This window comes from Globicephala melas, chromosome 18 (genome assembly GCF_963455315.2).
Source record: "Globicephala melas chromosome 18, mGloMel1.2, whole genome shotgun sequence".
In the NCBI taxonomy this organism is placed as follows: Eukaryota; Metazoa; Chordata; class Mammalia; order Artiodactyla; family Delphinidae; genus Globicephala; species Globicephala melas.
In genome coordinates, this window is record NC_083331.1 from 12,980,900 (window position 1) to 12,999,566 (window position 18,667).

An 18,667-nucleotide genomic window follows, 5' to 3' on the forward strand; every position below is an offset into this window, starting at 1 on the left:
TTATTTTCTTCCAATTTATTGTTATTTTCTAGAAATTTTGCCACATTTTTGAAATTCGCTTATTCACAAAGCCTCATATTTATACTGATTGGCAGGTGAATCTGAAAAAGGTCATAAAAAAACATTAAAATAAAAATTATTTTCTGACAAAATGCCATTAAAAATCATCAGTGGGCTTCTCTGGTGGCGCAGTGGTTGAGAATCTGCCTGCCAGTGCAGGGAGCACGGGTTCGAGCCCTGGTCCAGGAAGATCCCACATGCCGCAGAGCAACTGGGCCCGTGAGCCACAACTACTGAGCCTGCGCGTCTGGAGCCTGTGCTCCGCAACAAGAGAGGCCGCAATAGTGAAAGGCCCGCGCACCGCGATGAAGAGTGGCCCCCGCTTGCCGCAACTAGAGAAAGCCCTTGCACAGAAACGAAGACCCAACACAGCCAAAAAAATTAAAATGAATAAATTAATTTTAAAAATCATCAGTCATCAACATTTATTAAGACGAACATTTCCTTTACTTACTGAAAGGAAAAACTGGGCAACCTAAAACTCTAGAAATTATACCTGACTTTCATTTTAAAAGTCTGAGCTTGACTCTGAGAAGGAGGCTTGTTTGCTTAAACTGTGTATGATAATGTTTTACATGTTCTTAAAAAAAATTGGATAATATTTGTGTTTTAAAGCCAAATTGTAGGGCTAAGTGAAAAGTCCTTGCTGAGTAACCATCTCTAGAGACCCTAAAAAATTGTGAAAAGCGCTAATATTTCAGCTACATTTTTTTTGCATATAAAAATATCTATTATAGGAGTCAACTAGCACATATATTGAGTCACATTTGTTTTAATTGAAAAAGAGAGCTAAAAATTTCCTGTAAGTTATTGCAACAGTACAAGAATACAAGGTGCATTTATTTATTAACAAGAATACAAGGTGCATTTATTTATTAACAGCAACAACAACAAATTGTAAAACAAATTGTGAAAGCAAAAGCGGGCTACAAAACAAGGGTGTTTGATAGCCTTTGCCTTATTTAAACATGACATGTCAATAGGCCCCAGTTGATAAATGCTATAAAGTGTACGTTAGCATTGGCTCATTCACCTTTAAACATCCCCCACCCAGTGCACTATGGAAGATGTGTGTTATGGATGAGAAATGCTTCCTCTGTCAAGTATCACAATCTTGTGGTCACGTAATCTTCATGGGTGACCATGTCTGTGAGGTTTGCATCGTAGTCTACACTGCAGTCCTCTTCCTTTGCGTGTTTCTCCTTTGGTATGATTGGAACCGTGTCCTCTACCACCACCTTCTCCGACTTGAATGAACACACTCTCTTGCCAACCTGTAAACCCAGGGAATCCGTATTTCTTTCTCGATGATCTACTAATATACACTGTTCGCTGAGACCTGGGATGTTCAAGTCACCCCGGGAAGCTAACCCTCGAGATTCCAGTTGGATGTTTGTCTCTAGTGGTGCTTCAGCTTGTTGACGAGCCACCTCTTCTGAAACGGAGAAGATTTGGTTTGCATTTTGCTCGGCAGCGTGTTGTTTTGATCGTCTATGAAATAACCCGAAGTTTTTGATATCGGTCACAAAATTCACTTTTCTCTGCTTCTCCCTCGGTGGCTCCTGCACCACCAGGGCGGAGCCGTTGCTGATGGTGTGTCTTTCGGAGGCGATCGCTGCTGATCGTGGGTGAATCAGGGTGGTTAAGTCGAAGAGGCTAAAGTTCTTTTTCTTGTCCTTGCTACTACCTTCGTTATCACTCTTTTCATCCGAGTCTGCGGAGTTAGAAGAATCCTTCGTGCCCTGAGCAGATTGGACCGTAGAGAGTTTGCTTCCTCTTAGTAACCCCAGGACTTCAAAGCGGAAGCTAGAAATGTCTTGCTTCAGTTCCTAAGTGAAATGGAAAACGACGGAATTAGTCTGTGACCTAAACAAATAAACGTTAAGAATCATTATCTGCTCGTTTCATATATGGATCTGACACGTCTTCATTCATTTTTGAGAGCTAGGCGTCCACTCTGCTGTGGTTCTGTTTAGAATTGTCAGTTCTCTCAGGGGCACTTGTATCTATTTGTTATCTCCTAATTTCCCTATCAGAGTTCAGTAGTAATAGGAGACTTCCTACGGTTGATGTAAAAAGAAACAGGAAGAGTTTTCTTTCCCATCACTCTGGTGGAGTATGTTGGGTTTCTTTGGAACTACAGTTTCAAATTCTTTCTCTGCAAAATATTCATCTGCTTTCAAGTCATCTTACATTCTCTCAGGGACATTTTGCTGTCCAAGGGGATATCTAAAACAAAATAATTAAAGTGGAGTCTACCCTTCCAAGAGTTGGCAGTTAGTTTCAATTGTTTATTACCTTGGAGTTGATTTTATCCCAACCTCTGGGGATAAAAAAATCAGCCACTAAATCCTGGGAATTGATTCAGAGCACACAGCACTTCCTAGATTCATCCCTTTATCTTTTGGGGCAGCTGAATTCTCAGTCCTAACCTGCTGGTTGCCTTGTGGTGGCCTCCTGCCACCAGTGCATCTCCCAAAGCATCAGGAATCGTTTAACTCCAAAATTCAGAGGTGTGGCAGCAAAGAACGTTTTGGATCCTAGCCAACTTTCAATCTGTGCTTTAAGTTTTGCAGTTTATCTCTCTTCTTACCTAATGCTGCTTATATTTATTCTCTGTTAAGCCTGCTGTTTTTCTTTGTCAAAGGTCTCCTGTAGGGTTTTTTATTTGTTTGTTTTTGCCTATGAGATCTTATTGACTTTAGTCTTCCAAAATCTCTAGCAACTCATGCAGGCTAACAAAGGCATTTTTTATACACATGATTTGAGCAAATATATACTTCGTGTATTCTACCTTTCTTCTGTGATAGAATTGAAAAAACCAAAAACAACTCAGGGAGAAAAACTACTTTTATAAGCTACAGTTAAGCTCAGACCTTAAATTTTCTTTTACCAAAGCCGTGCCGAACACAAAGAAGGTTTTTGTTGTTGTTTTCAGAATGTTGGTTACTAAGTGTTTCAGGTTTAGAAATCAGACCGACATTTCCAAAAGTAAAGCTCACTCAGTAGAGTGTGGCTGGGATGAGCAATCAGAATGCCACAAGGCACTAGGATTTTCTTTGCCTCCAAATAAGTCCCCTCGATCTTTCAGATTGTCTGTTTGAAAGCAATGTACTTTGAAAAGAAATTTTACCGCTTTTTTTTTTAATATATAAATCAATAGGGCTTGAATTTAAAAATCAGAAGACAGACAGGCTTGCTCAGAACACGTGGCCCAGTTTCCAGCTCTGGTGTTAAACGTGCTGCACCTGGTTCCACGCTCTGCAGAATCTGCCTTTTGGCGACAAAGATGAAAGTGGTTACCTTAAAGTTCTCCTCAGTCAGACCTTCTTCAGTTTTGGCATCTCTAATCATTGCAGCCACGTATCGCTTTACCAGGTTCCTCATAACTTCCTGAGGCATTTGAACACAAGAGAATTGATATTCAGTGCATAAATGTGATTTTTCTTTTGAGTCAGTTCCAAAGAGGAGATTGTGCTTTATTTTAATGTAAGTGTCAAGATATAAGAATAACTTACTTGATATTGGTGATGTCTTCTTAAATTATCAGCAGCTCGCCTCTGAAAAGGGAAGGAACATTTACGTTTTTGGTTATAGTGATATTGTACCATTCTGTAAAATAATGCCTGGTTCTTTTAATCAAGAATATTATTTCCCTCATTTCTGCAAAGTGGGAATTTTACTGGACAACAGACAATAAATAGCTAGAGAGAGTGCTTCATATGAATCAAAAGAATGAATGAACCAAAACAACAAAGGGCAAGGTTATAATTCCTATGGCATTTAACATATAGAATAAGTTAATGATGATGGCAAGATTGTTCATTTAATATAAGTGATGAAGAATTAAGTAATCATACTTAGTATGTATCCCAAATCATTTTAAATGATCCTAAGAGACGCAGATGGGACATATCAAATACAAAATAAATGTCAAATAAAAATAATGATTTGATGGGTAAAAATCTAGCATTATAACAATATGAAGATCTTCATCAATAGCAAAATTAAGAATTTAACCATGATATAAAACATGTAATCAGAAACACTGTTAGTGAACTCCCCAACACTTATTTTCAAGCAGATGTACATTAAGAGGAGATTGCTGTTTTAATTAGATGGTTGAATTTAACAAAATAAAATAAAAGGTTCTGATCAAAGATAGGGTTCATTAGATTTTTTAAAAAATAAATGTGACTCTGAGCTATCATTTTGAAGAGATCAGAACGGTTTGGGAGCAGAGCTGGTGTTAGCAGAGAGCAATGATTATGGAGTGTAAAATGGAGAAAGATGTTTAAGGACTAGAAAATGTCCATTATAAATTGAGTTAAATAATAAATGACAAATGATATATTTGCAGATTTCACTAGTATTCTAAAGATACTAGAAAAAAAGCTATCATAATCCCAATTTTATGCATGTCGAATAAATATCAATATTGATTCTTAAGGAAGAAAACTAGCCAAAGTAATGTAAAATAAAAATACTTCTGTTACAAGGGAATGAATTTGGTAAATTGTGAGAAAGCAGAAGAGATAACATATCGGGCTTCCCTGGTGGCGCAGTGGTTGAGAGTCTGCCTGCCGATGCAGGGGACACGGGTTCTTGCCCCGGTCCGGAAGGATCCCACATGCCGCGGAGCGGCTGGGCCCGTGAGCCATGGGCGCTGAGCCTGTGCGTCCGGAGCCTGTGCTCCGCAACGGGAGAGGCCACAACAGTGAGAGGCCCGCGTACAGCAAAAAAAAAAAAAAAAAAAAAAAAAGAGATAACATATCTTGGGTTTAATTAAGTCTTTTGATCTTGTTCTTTACTAAATAATCATAAGCTGTTAAAATGGAATTTTGAAAAGGGCTGTGCATACATCACTGTGAAATGATATTAGACAAAAAAATCAAACAATTCAAAAGAAACTCTTTTTTTCTCTTTAGGGCAATAGGGGAAATTGGCCTTTTCACTGGCCATGAGAATGGATTTGTGTTTCATGACTATTAGTGACTTTTAGAAACAGATGAGACCATGCTTAACTTTCTAAAGGCCACTAATGATTGGAATACCATTCAGTATTACATGAATCTTAAGAAACAAATTTTCAAATGATTATGGTATTAATTAAAAGACTGGGAAATTTGAAACTTCATACAAAACTAGAACATCTTGAAAGAAATAGAGCATGGGAATTTTATGACTGGGCCACAAGATGGAGGTATGTGACTCCTGTTTAGACACAGATCAGCTGAAACCCGAGACAAAAGCACTTCTGGAAGGAAACAAGCCTTCCAGGTCTCCTTCCCTTTTTTTTAAGTGAACACAAATACAAAAGCAATCTGTACGCTAACTTCTTCAGCACTCTCAGTGTAAGTATTGTACAGGAGATCGTATTCCATGGTTTAAGTAAATAGAAACTCTGAATTTAATATAGAATTTAGTCGACTCAATTTTTATTATCTTGGGGTTCTATAGCATTTTGCTAGTTTAATCTGTAAAAAGCCAATAAAAACTAGTCAGCAGAGAGCAGTTTGAAATCATGAGTTAACTTTAAATTTCCTTAATGCAAAACTAAAACTAGGGATGACAAAATCAGAAAATTATGAGTAATAAGTGAAAATTATCATGATGCATTTTAGTATTAAAATGAGCACAAACTGTCTTCCCTTCAGTAGAACCTTACTCATACATGAACTTTAAAATTGTAATGCAAATATAAAAAGATCAAAGATCACACTTTAAAAACTAATTCCAGGTTTATTTTTCTAGGAAAAAAAATTTTTTAAGCAAAATAGTCTGCCAGAAGGAAAGAACATAGAAAAAGTTTACTATGATAACAGTAAAAGTTTATTCAATATCCATAGCCCAGGTTTAAGGCTAAGTTAATATAGTTAATTGTTTTTGACAACCAATTTGTTTACACAACTAGATGGTCATACTACAAAACGGTTTTCAGTATTGCGAGATTATATCAGCCAACCGAACTTCGCTATCCTAGGAAGAAAATAAGAATGGATGCAGTTAACCATCTTCTGAGTACTGAAAGCAAAAATGAATGCAATGAATTCACCAATGCTTATTGACCATTACTATCAGGGCTAACTGTGGCTTTTTTCTTACTTTCAGGGAGGTAATGTGGTGTGATGTTAAGAACACCTGGGATTGAAGGTGACTAAGCCTGAATGAGGAATTTATCTCTGAGACCCTCTCCCTTCCACATTTTTTATTTTGCAAGGTAAAGATAAACTCACTGAATGATTTTGAAGATTAAATGAGATAAGAGATTTAAGGCTTCTATTACTAACTGTTAGTTCCTGTCCTTTCTCCATTTTTTCCCTTTGTGATTAATATTATGATTTAACATACCTAAAAATATGTTTTAAAAAAATATTCTTGAATCACAAAACCTGTGGATAGTTTAACACATATTGGGATTGCCTCTGGAAAATAAAAGAATGTACTTAGGGGTAATTATCTTTGAGTGATTTGCATGGCATTTTATGCTTGAGAAGAACATTTTCTTTAGCTAGAGAGTTGGACGCGTTAGCCTAGGCAATAGAGATTTGTAAATAAGAAATTCATATTTAAGTGATAGGGTGAAGGGATGGTCCTGGTAAATATGGATAGATATAACACAAATTCTGTAGGCAGTTATTTTTGTTTTATTAAGACTTTATTATTTTTTAGAGCAATGCAAGATTCACAGCGAATTGTAGGGGATGGTACAGAAATTTCCCTTAAACCCCTGTCGCCACACACTCTTAGCTTCCCCCACTATCGACATCCCCAACCAGAGTGATGCATTTGTTACAACTGATGAACCTACAATGACACATCACTATCACCCAAAGTCCATAGTTACATTATGTTCACTCTTTGTGTTGTACATTTTATGGGTTCTGAATGGAAAGGAGGGGACAGTAAGAGTCCCAGGGGGACAGGGAATGTTGAGGGGAAACAGAGCTGGAGGCCTGCTGCTGGGGTGGGAGCATGACTAAGATTTCTAGCCTGGCTGCTGAGATGTTGGTGCTATTAGAAAAATAATAAAGAATTCAATTTGGGACATGCTGACAAAGGACGTTAAGGTGGAGATGCCACTGTTTATTTTATATTTGGGGGGAAGGTTAGGACTAAAGAAAAAGATTTGAGGATTATATGCATAGGTACAAGAGTGGATACAATCACAAATCCACATTTCTTGGCATTGCTAAAGGGAAACCATCATGAACAATAAAATCTTCAATAAATTGTGAATATATCTATTAGGAATGCATAAAATATTCCTTTCATTTTAAATTAGCTTTCTTAGGCTAATACTAAAATTAATTTAATTATCTAAATTCTCAGAATCTACCAAAGGTCAAGGAACACAAGATCGGGTTTCAAATATCAATACATGACGACTGACGTGTAGGCATTAAGAACAGACATGTTACTTATTAGAACAGAAGAGCTGGTCCAGTCTCATTGCCTCATTTATAAGCAAGGAAACCAAGGTCCCCACAGTTGAGTGAGTAACAAAAATACTACAATGTTCTAAAGGCAATGCCAGTCCTAGAATTCCAGGCTAGAATTTACTCTTTACTCCTTCTTTTTTGATCAAGTAGACACTAAGAGACATATAAGAACATCTGTTTTGCATCCTATGACTTTGCCTCTTTCTCCCAACACATCTTAGTTTGTGGGTCAGCATCCTTTCCAGACTGGATCCTCATTTATTTGAATAAAAATTAACCACAAAATGCATGGCATATGTTGTACTAGTTTCCTAGGGCTACCATGCAAAGTACCACAAAGTGCGTGGCTTAAAACAACAGAAATTTATTATCTCACACTTCTGGAGGCAGAAGTCTCGAATCAAGATGTTGGCAGTTCCATGTTCCCTCCGAGACTCACAGTAGAATCCTGCCTTTCCTCTTCCTAGCTTCTAGTGGTATCTTAATCTCTGATGCTCCTTGGTTTATGCCTGCACAATTCCAATATCTACTCCATCACCACATGACGTGCTTCCTGTGTTTCCAGGTCTTCAAATGTTCATGTCCTTATGAGGTCTCTCCTCCAGTAGGAGCTCATCTTAACAAATCACATCTGCAAAGACCCTGTTTCCAAATAAGGTCATATTCTGAGGTGCTGGGGATTTTGAGTTCAAAGTATCTTTATGGGGGAGACACAATTCAATCCGTAATATATGCACTCTTTGCCATAAACATAATGATCATTTTTGGCAACCGGTGACATCGTTAAATATTTATCATAGAGCTGCCACCAACAACACCTCTTTGTTGGGTAAAGATCAGCTGCACTTCAAAAGGATTTACTCTCATAAGGGAAAGCATTACATCTTATAACTCTCACTGGAAGTGACTAAGAACAGAATGGACCAATGTGTGTTTATAAAAGTAATATAATGACGGACAGTTCTTTAAAAAATACCTAAGTGGGTAAGAGGTATTTAATTTTTTCAAGCCATTCACATGTTAAACTTCAATTGATAAGTGATCTGCAATGACTAGGGGTTCTCTGTTTTTACTAAACAGTAACGAACGAGGTAGAATTATAGCATGATAGGCCTGGGTTAGGAATAAGGACTTTCCTGTGGATGAGTTCATGTTTACAGCGTTACTGAGAAATTTGTGGAATTGCGTTTGGCAGCTTTTTCTGAAATAACTTGGGTTGATTTTCTGTTATGTTTAAGAAAAATGAGCCACGTGACTGATCAGGGACCTTCCTTCCCTAACTTGATGTCTAGGAAAAATATTTTGGAGGAAGATGTGCACTTTAAGATGGCAGTTTTCTCCACGAATTACATCGGAAGTCTGGCTCGGTTCTTTGGCAGGGTGGCTTTGAACGCAGGTGCCCAGGGCACACCTGCCCACCACATTAGCAGATCTCTCTCTTTGCAGGTTCCTCCTGCTTTGTTAGGACAAGACAATGGCAGTATTTGGATCACAGAACTAATGATAAAGGAAATGACCAACTAGTGAGAAGCCTTGCTGCCCAGAGGTAACCTCTCATTTCAATAGAAGTGTCAGGTTGCTTTAGAGCAGGAAGGGTTTTGCAGCTATGAAAGAAAGGGCTCTGGGGAATCCATGGTGACATTTTGTCACTCTTTATCTCTCATTTTCCCGGGGTCCAATATGCGGAATGTCAGGCTTACTCCATGTAGCTCGTTCCCTGCAGTCAATTGTCAGTGCCGTTTTCTCTCATTTCCACTCTGGTTTTGGTCTATCACTGATTTTAAGCCCATGAATTATGCCTTTTATTCTCTGCTTTGCTCAGTGAATCCTTGAAAGGGGGCAGCTTGCTGTGCTCTTCTTTTAAAAAAAACAAGTAAAAAGGCAAGGGGCCATTTCAGGATGTGATCCCTCTGTAAAGATTGTAGTTTGGCTCATTTATAGATGAATCTATACATATTGTTCTCTATAAACATACTTTCTAAGCATATAAAAATAAATGATATAAGAAGCTGAAGGTTGCCTTGTCAAAGCAAGTATTCAGGATCTCACTCTGGAAATAGCAAGAAGAAATTTGTTCCTCTAGATTCCCACTTAGGAAAGAAAATTTAATTGAAAGTTCCATCAGCAAATCTTACAGCAATAAATTAGGGATTGAGAGGTACCCATGGATGGACACAGTCATATCTGTAAGATTTGTTGGTAGGCCTATGAAAAGACACATTTTGATAATTATAAAACATGAAGTCTGAAAGGCAAGTACTCTTAGCATTTTTTCTTTAGTATTGATAGGTGATGTTAATCCATTCACTGCTCCTAGTTCTCTTGCAGTGACTTAACTGAATGTATTTCTGTGGCAACTGGTCAGGCATGAGTATCCCATCTGTGACCCCAGGGTTGAGTGATGCTAAGGGGCCCTAATAGAGATGGTGTTTCGTGTTCCCCTCACTGTGTGCTCCAGAGAAAACAAGAAAGTGGAAAACATAAAACTAGAGGTTAAAACCATTTTTTTATGATTTTGTTAAAAGACCTAGTAGTTTTTTGGTTCAGTATATTGCCCATTAACTTTAGCATTCTATTTGGAAACCTGGTCTATGGCATTAAAAATGATTCATATTAATTAAACACTGGCAGGATCTTATTGCATTAACATCTTTTTACTTTAAATTATCTAGACCTCTTGGACAACAAGTACAAACATTGGCTTTTAGTTTAAAAAGCTGAGCTAGATACCAATGCTTTTTTTTAACAGGAATTTCTAATTAAAGTTACAGGCTGGAAGTGCTTGTTAAAATGGAAATTCCTGATGATTGTAAGACACACTAAAGTTTGAGAACGACTGTTTTAATACTGAGAAGAGTATTTGCTGATAACATGTGTTTAAATTCTACAAGTAATATAAAAAACCAGAAGGCTATAAAATGTTGCTTATTTTATGATTGTACTTTCAATATGCTGCCTCTTTGGTGGGATTTTCATGATTTCGCAGAAACAAGGCATCTCTCCATCATGGGCTTGCTCCGGCAATAAAAATATTGTTCAATAAAGCATTTCTGCTTCATTTCTGCCTTCTCCCATAAAGCATTCCAAAGGAAAACTTAATTTACCTGGAATTCCCAGTCACCCATAAAAGGAAGTCCAAAGTTTAAAAAAAAAAAAGTTAATGAGTTTTCAGAGCTAGTTGTATCAGTTATTATCCATAAATCACAAGATAAGATCACCAATGTTGGGCTCCCAGACTGTGGCCAATCAGTAACCCTGAGAGCACTGGCTTCAGCTTTGCAGGGAGGGATCAACAGGGTAACATTCAGGCAGGTGCTGGTGACAAGAGTATGTGAAGCACAAGTGGGAAGGTTTAGAGAAAATGCCTCCAAGAAGGTATAAACTCTACCTCCAGGTCAGCTTTAATTTTCTTCTTCACAAATGTGAAGCAAGTTGGAATGAGAGCAGAAGGTAGGCCAGCCCGTTAAATAAACAAGGGCTTTGGGATACAGGAATCTAAGAGGCAGCGGAAAACAGTGGTGGAATCTGCAAAAGCTGTTGAGAAAAATCAAAAGGTGGACACACAACATGGAGGGTATCGTTGCAAGGTCATCAGAGTTTTCAGGGAAACAAGAGAGGGCAATGAAACGCACATGGGATGGGGAAACAAAAGACCCGAGTTTTTCCCCAGCTCTGTCACCTAAAACACTGCACAAGTTAAACAAGCTCTTTTTTAAAGGAAATAGTTGAGCTAAATGATTTCTAAGGTGCCTTTGAAGTGTCATGGCGTCTTCTAAGCCGTGCCTTCGTTATACAAAGTGACTGCCAGTGGTACTTCAAAGTCACCTTTCAGTTAATGGATGTGTGTCTATCTCCTTGTCTTCATCTGTCTACACGATGAACTATCAGGTCGATTCACCAAATTGAAATGAATTCACAGCACTCACTTTTGGAATGATTTTCTCATTTAACTCCTCCATTAATATTACAAACTTCTTCTTAATTTACTTTTTATTTATCTTACATTTTTCTTTGCAAATAATACATACTATTTATTTCCATCTAAAACCTAAATGTATAAAACTCAAGTAAGGGTATGCATACCACAATATGTCCTTCTCATTCTGGAAATGCAGTCTAGGTAAAAGGTAAATGTACAGTGCTGAGTTTGATTAGGTTGGTGCTTTACCCAAGCCTCCACTTGGCAGAGAAGAGGCAGGATTGAGAGTAGGAAGAGAATGGAGAAGAGAGAGGTGACTCACAGTATTGATTTCGTTTGTCATAAATTCCCAAAGCATAAAAATATCCATTACCAAAGGTTAGTAAAATTTATATGGCTAGGGAAGAAGGAGTGATTTGAGGTCACAATTAATTGTGAATTACCTTTCTGTGCACCAGCTTGGATCAAAATATTCAAATTTAGAGACAGAGACATTAAAAAGAAACTTGTTTTTCTGACCAGGAATGTATAGAAAAGAAAGCTCTTTAAGTTATACCATTTACCCTTTGAATTACTGTTTTCATAGGAAAGCCCAAGTCAATGTTAAGCTCCTCTTTGCATGTAAGAAATGATGGTAATATACTCCTAAAAATATGTCAACAGTGGGAGGATTCTGGGGGACGGGAGAGAGAGTTGGAAGTCAAATTCTTAGAGTGGTCCTCCATTATTTTAGTGGCAGCACAGATGGCGCTCTTAAAATATTAGAGCAGGGCCCTATATTTTTTTTACAAGTTCCATGGCATCTTAAAACCCAAGATTCCTTCTGCTATTGCCTAAAATTAAAATATTAAAGACAAATTTCTTTTGCGCGTGGCTTTTATCTGGGTGCCCAGAAACTCTTTTTCAATTGAAATACTCCTATGAGAGAAAGCATAATAAGATAGTGCTAATAATTAGTATCTCTTCAAGGATTGACAAAATAAATTTCTTATGAATTTAAGAATAAGATGAGAGAAAGGAGAAGTATATTGTGATATGGAAGGGAGTAAGCCAGAGTTCAGCATCTCTGCATCTTTTCCCGTTTATCTCAAGGAAAACATGAATTAATTCTCACACCGTTCTCATGGCCTCTTGCCTATAACTATACGGTAATGTTAAATATGTCATGTAACATGTATTATAGTAAGATGTTCTCATATCTGTGTCCCCCACGTTAAAAACAATACCCTCAAGGATGGAAACCATGCCTTCGTATATCTCCTCCCACCTCTAATTCCTAGCTCAGCTCCTGGCATGTGGAAAATGTACAGTAATTGCTTATTAAACCCAAATCATTATATTTATTTTATGAACATATTTTTTTAATAAATTGAACTTATTTTTTAAGAGGAAAATAAGACACTTGGAGTACAATAATTTTTCTGTAAGGTCAGTGATAAACTCTATAAATTAGTATGAGGATTGCAAGGTAAGGCTTCACCATAATCTGACTTCCATTTCTAAGATCGGATAGACACCCAATTTCCAAGTTCATGGAGTGACGGTTTCTAGGAAAGAATATAACTGCCTCTCCTAACCACACTGTTTGCTATACTCCCTTGCCAGTCAATTTCTCTTTAGAATTAGAATTGTTACAGAGATGACAGGACAATCAATGCCACTTTCAGGAGAGAAAGCCCCATCTGATGCTGATAACAGTGCCTGGTGGGCAATGAAATTAATGAAAAAGAAGAATCACTAAGGGCATAACTAACAGTCATAAACTAAGTTAAATAAAACTAAAAATAATTAATTTTAATTAAATAACTGATATTACTTGATTCTAATATAAAGGCATATTAGAATACTTCCAAAGCAATTTCTCTGAGAAGGTCCAAGTGACTAATGAATGTTAGGGTATTAATTTCTAAAACATGAGAACTTTGAAAATTAGGAAATTGAGTGAGAAAGAAATGAAGAATGACAGGTCAGTGGTTTGGCTGGAGCAAAGCCTTAAATCCATGCCTTTTCTGTTGGAGTTGTTTGAACTCTTGCTTTCCAATATGAAAGAAATGTCCCAGGGAAGTATAATCTTCCAGTATAACAGGGGCATGGCTCTGAACAGTCCTAATAGTTTTTACAAACACAACTTCTTGGCATTTAGTATAACTGGGAGTTAGAAGCAAAATGTTGAACAATTGAACATATTCTGAAATCACTGCACTTGAATGTGGCACAGCATTTTCAAGTTATAATATTTGTTCAATCACTGAATTGAGAAATTTTTATCAAGCATTCTCCACTCTGTGCGGGGGCCTAGGTTAGGCGCTAAGAATGTGAGGTATCTGAAACAGATCCTTTCCCTTACAATCCAGAGACAGAAACAGACGATGAGTCAGTCATGCCACAGGTAACCTGAGGTTATAATTCTGAATAGAGCTAGAAATTAAGGTTCTAAGAGAGAATGTACTAGTTCTCCAAGCCTTGACTAGTGGGTTTGGAGAGGCGTATGTACAGTGTGGTTCCTATTAAAATAACAGTGACCGCCCTCAGTGGAGGAAATGGGTTTGTGAAACCATAGTTAACCATGGTTAAGCAGGCAGTTTCTTAGACACAGTAGCTGTGCAATAAATGTGCACCGGATGCACCCAGTGAGAACAAAAAGAATAAAATGCAAATGTATTCAATAAGGAATACAAACATACTCAAGCACACATTTTAAAAAACCAAACAAACAGTAATACCAACATGCTGTGTCCTTACCCCTATTGTTCCAAAACTTTCTGGCTTTCTTCTCATCTTTTTCTTGCACAGGTGTGTCCATATCCATTTGATCAGGTACCAGAGAGACTTGGGGCTTGGGATGACATTGAAGGGAGTAGGCAGGGTACCTCCTTCTTCAAAATAACTCATCCAAAGCTTGGTCCGAGCAAATTTCCATTCTATATCTGCATGGTCCTGAACAGGAAAACACGACAAGTGCTGACAGGTTTCTTAATTAATAAGGTGAGATAAACCTCACAGAGAGCCTGTAACCTGACTCTGAGTGGCTCTTGGAACGTTAATTAAATTGCCTGTAAAAACAACACTGACTCCCAGAGATGGTCACCTAAACTCAGACAGTGGCTTAGCCTGGAAAGGAGTCACAACTCTCTTGTCAGTTTTCATCCTTCCCACTTGCAGGAAACAGACATTTACAATAAATCCATGTTAAAGAGACTGCAGAGGTTAGTTATGACTTGAAGATGAATCTTCATTTACTGCACTGTAGGCTTACATCAGCTCAGTTTCATTAGATTCTGGCCACAAGCAGGGCTTTAGGTCTTACCAAAGGCCTTGAAACCCTGCCTAGGTAGGTGCTCATGGCTCATACTTCGGGCATTTCCAGTAAAAGTCTTACTTGATATGTTTCCATTTGAATAAACCTTGTCCACCTTTAGGCAACAGGCATAAACTCAGAGAGAAGTTCCTCTAAGAAATGTACAGTAGGGTATCTGACACAGCACTGAACCCTCACGTAACCTTGGCCAAATGGTACCAGGTGAGAGTATGGCTAGGGGTTGCCCTCTAATTATTTATTAATAATTCTGTGTTGTTTTAATCTCCTGGAAAAACTAAGGAACATTTGTGGCAATTAGATATGGGGCAGCCAGTCTCTTCTTAAATTAGCCACAAATCTTATTTAAGCAGAAAATCTGGGAAGTAGGAGGTGGTAGAAACCAGGCGTACATACAAATTCAAAATAGTTCATTTTAACCCATTAATATTATAAAAAAAACTCGAGTTTTAGAGTAGGAGAAATCAGAGTATACTTCATTCTAATCTTCCTAAATTGCTGTGTGCTGATGAGTGCATATGTTGTTTATACATTCTACTCTGAATAATCTGGATTTTAGTCTAGACGCTGGACAGCTCGTGCTTTCAACAGAAGTCACTGTATCTAGAAAATGCATGGTCTTCATTTTTGCTTAGCAAACGATCGATAGATGGACGTACAGAAGCTACAGCTTCCCCTTGTCTCTCCTCTCCCATTTCTACTTCCTTCCCTATCTTTCTTCCTAAACAAGCTTATAGATTCTGCATTAATGAAGGAAAGCAGATGTTTGCTGCCGCCACGGAGAATGGGACTGAGTAGAATTGGCTTCAGGTAATAAAAAGGCAGCCCCGCAGGTGAAGTGTTGGCCTGTGAGTAGCTTCTGCTCTTTCTCATTCTCAGGGAGTCACAAGTTGAGGATTATCCTGACCTCAGTATGTTCTCTTACTGCTGTCACAAAGCAGACTCTTCCTTTGGGATTCTGAAAGGGTCTATAACAACATCTACAGTGGTTAGAAAAAATGAAGGTGAAAAGTTCCCGGCTGGGGCTTCCCTGGTGGCGCAGTGGTTGAGAGTCCGCCTGCCGATGTAGGGGACACGGGTTCGTGCCCCGGTCCGGGAAGATCCCACATGCCGCAGAGCAGCTGGGCCCGTGAGCCATGGCCACTGAGCCTGCGCGTCCGGAGCCTGTGCTCCGCAGCGGGAGAGGCCACAGCAGTGAGAGGCCTGCGTACTGCAAAAAAAAAAAAAGGTTCCAGGCTGGTGATAACTATAATCACCTCTGCTACCCATCTTCTAACTCTTAGTTAATGTTTAAAGCTTAGCTTAGGTATTTCCTCTCTTAGGAGCCAGCCCCGACTCTCATCTATCTCAACTGTTTCCTCTCCCCAGCCCATGTTACAGTCTTTTCTGTGCTTTTATCACATTCTCCAATTCCTTTTCTCAATATTGAAATTATTTATTGAATTTTTGTCCATCCTATATTATTTTTTCTCGAGGGCAGGGACTTCGTTATTCTGGGTATCCCTAAAATCAAGCGTATGTCTGGCATATACTAGGTGCACAATAAATATTTGATCTATGAACAAAAGAGTGAGTGAGAAGAAGGCTTTGAACATGATCTGCATGATCGCTTTTGCCTTTCAACGGTTACATTTTCTTCTTCTTTCATGCTTTATCCTAGAGCTCTGAATTAAGGGTAGCAGGACAAAAAGAGAGGGACCTCAGGGCAAATTTTGCTATTGTGGCACAGGTGAAAATCAAATACTTGGCATGTTCATGCTCCAAGGAGGCATCACATGCAGGATGTTGGGGGAACACCTGTCTCAGGTGCTCAGTGCCTGCTCTCCTCTCAAGTAGCTTTAGAGTTTGGGCTAAACAAGAATAGAAATTTGAAGATCGTTCTCATTTCTACAAGTCACCTAGAAAGACACACCCCGCACAGGAGCAAAAAGAAAATATTACATGGTTCCTGACTAACGTTCTCTTCTTGATGAAATTGATACATTTAATGTTTTATAGGATCCAAATTGTATATACAATTTCTCTGTATATAGCTTGATAATTAGAGGCTTTCTAATATTTTTGGAAGGGTGGTCTGGAAAATAGAATCCACATTTAGCAAATGTGTTGACTAGAGGAACACAGAACTTCTGAAACAAATATACAATATATATTTATGGACTATCTAAAAAGTTTAAGATTTGTGAGATGCTTAAGTGAAGTTCCACAAATTCAGATATTCACCCGCAACTCCTAGGACCTAAGTATATTTAGTGGGAATACTCTAGTCTTGGAATCAGTAAATAAAAATCATTTCTTCTTATGTTTCATGCAGCTTTTCATCTGTGACAGGTGTCTTGCGTCCATAAAGACAGTATAATTAAAATTAGGAGTGCCGCTTCTCAAAATAACAATAATAACACCCCAGAGGATTAGCAATAGATCCAAAGATGCAATATAATTGCAGTTATTTATGGAGTAAATGGGCAGCCTGTAATTATTCTTATAAAAACTACTTGTCTAAAGTATACATAAGAAAGACTTAAGAAATGTATTTCATTCCAGTATGGGTTTGCTTTGTCACTGTTGCTAATGGCCATAGACACAGATCACTAGTAAGCAAGTTGAAGGGGATAAAGGACTTCGCCGTTCTTGTTCATTGCCATACTTCTAGTTCTTAGAACAGTACCTGGCAACAGAGTAAGCGCTTAATAAGAATTTATTGAACGAATGAATAAATAAGCTAAGTTGTTTGGATTCTAGAGTTTCAAATAAACACATATGGTACTGCATATTCTGCTACAGCATTCAGGATTACTCCTCTCTGACTTTTGTCTGGGCTTTAAGAAACTGAAAATCCTGTGCTTTTTCACTGTGACTCCTCTCTGGGCTAGCTCTTGTATCTTGCCAAGCTAGCATGAGTTTGCTTATATCAAGATTGTAGATTAGATGGTCAGAGACAATGTAAAACCCAAAGGGCACTGCATAGAGATGAGTTGCCTGTTCATAATCCATACCTCACCTACTGTCTGACATAGCCAATGACTGCCTGGTAGGATAGATTTAGTATAATCATCTGTAATATGAAAAAACTAAAATAGTATGTAGCCAAGTAGGGTAACAGTGCTTAGAAATACCAAATTAACCATTTATATTATAATTCTGATTCGTCTCATCAATAGCAATTATAGATTGTATTTCCTATGGTAATAGGATGGAGTATAGCTAGGAACGACACATTCTAGGGGGCAAGTTATTCAACTTACAGCAATAAGTTGGTAAGAATTATTCATCATAGCTATTAACATGTTAAGTAGGACAACCAGAGAGATGATGTTGTATGTCCCAAACATGGTGGCACCAACAAACTCGGTGAATTCATGCTGCGCTTTGACATTGGTCACGTATAAGTTGATGAGCCCAAATATTGACCAAAACAGGGACTGGAGTGTCTCAAATAACCTAGAATAAAGATAAAATGACATTAATGGCTACATTAATAGAACCATTATACAATAAGATAGAATGATAGAACATGATTACTATGAGGTTATAGTTGATTATTTAAAAATAAACTTAATTAAAAAAATTAAAGAAAATTGTTTCCTTATACTAGCACAAATGTGTACTTAATTTTCTCAAGAGCTTTGAAAACTATTTAGTTTCCTGGCCAGCGATGACAAATCGGACCCACAGCATGTTTTCGTATAGTCATTGAGTTAAGAATGGTTTTTACTTTTTCAAAGGGTCGGAAAAGTAAATCAAAAGAAGAGTGATATTTTGTGACATGTGAAAATTATATACATTCATATTTCAATGCACATAAAGTTTTATTGAAATACAACCATGCCAATTCATTTATACACTGTCTATGGTTTCTTTTGTGTTACAATGGCAGCAGTGAGTAGTTGCAACACAGAACATATGGCCCACAAAGCCTAAAATATTTAC

The 18,667-nt window shown here is 37.8% G+C and overlaps 1 protein-coding gene across 2 annotated transcripts in view; it reads right to left on the reverse strand.

The window, feature by feature from the left end:
* Positions 1–918: 918 nt before the first annotated feature.
* TRPC4 (transient receptor potential cation channel subfamily C member 4) overlaps positions 919–18,667 on the reverse strand; it is a 161,365-nt gene continuing 143,616 nt past the window's right edge. For both annotated transcript variants that reach the window (XM_060288122.1, XM_030882455.3), the window contains exons 7-11: positions 17,983–18,178; positions 14,164–14,358; positions 3,579–3,620; positions 3,364–3,453; positions 919–1,889 (exon numbers count right to left, since the gene is read on the reverse strand). In XM_060288122.1, coding sequence (XP_060144105.1) covers positions 1,167–1,889; positions 3,364–3,453; positions 3,579–3,620; positions 14,164–14,358; positions 17,983–18,178 — 1,246 coding nt within the window. In that variant the 3' untranslated portion in view covers positions 919–1,166. The remainder of the gene's footprint in view (positions 1,890–3,363; positions 3,454–3,578; positions 3,621–14,163; positions 14,359–17,982; positions 18,179–18,667) is intronic.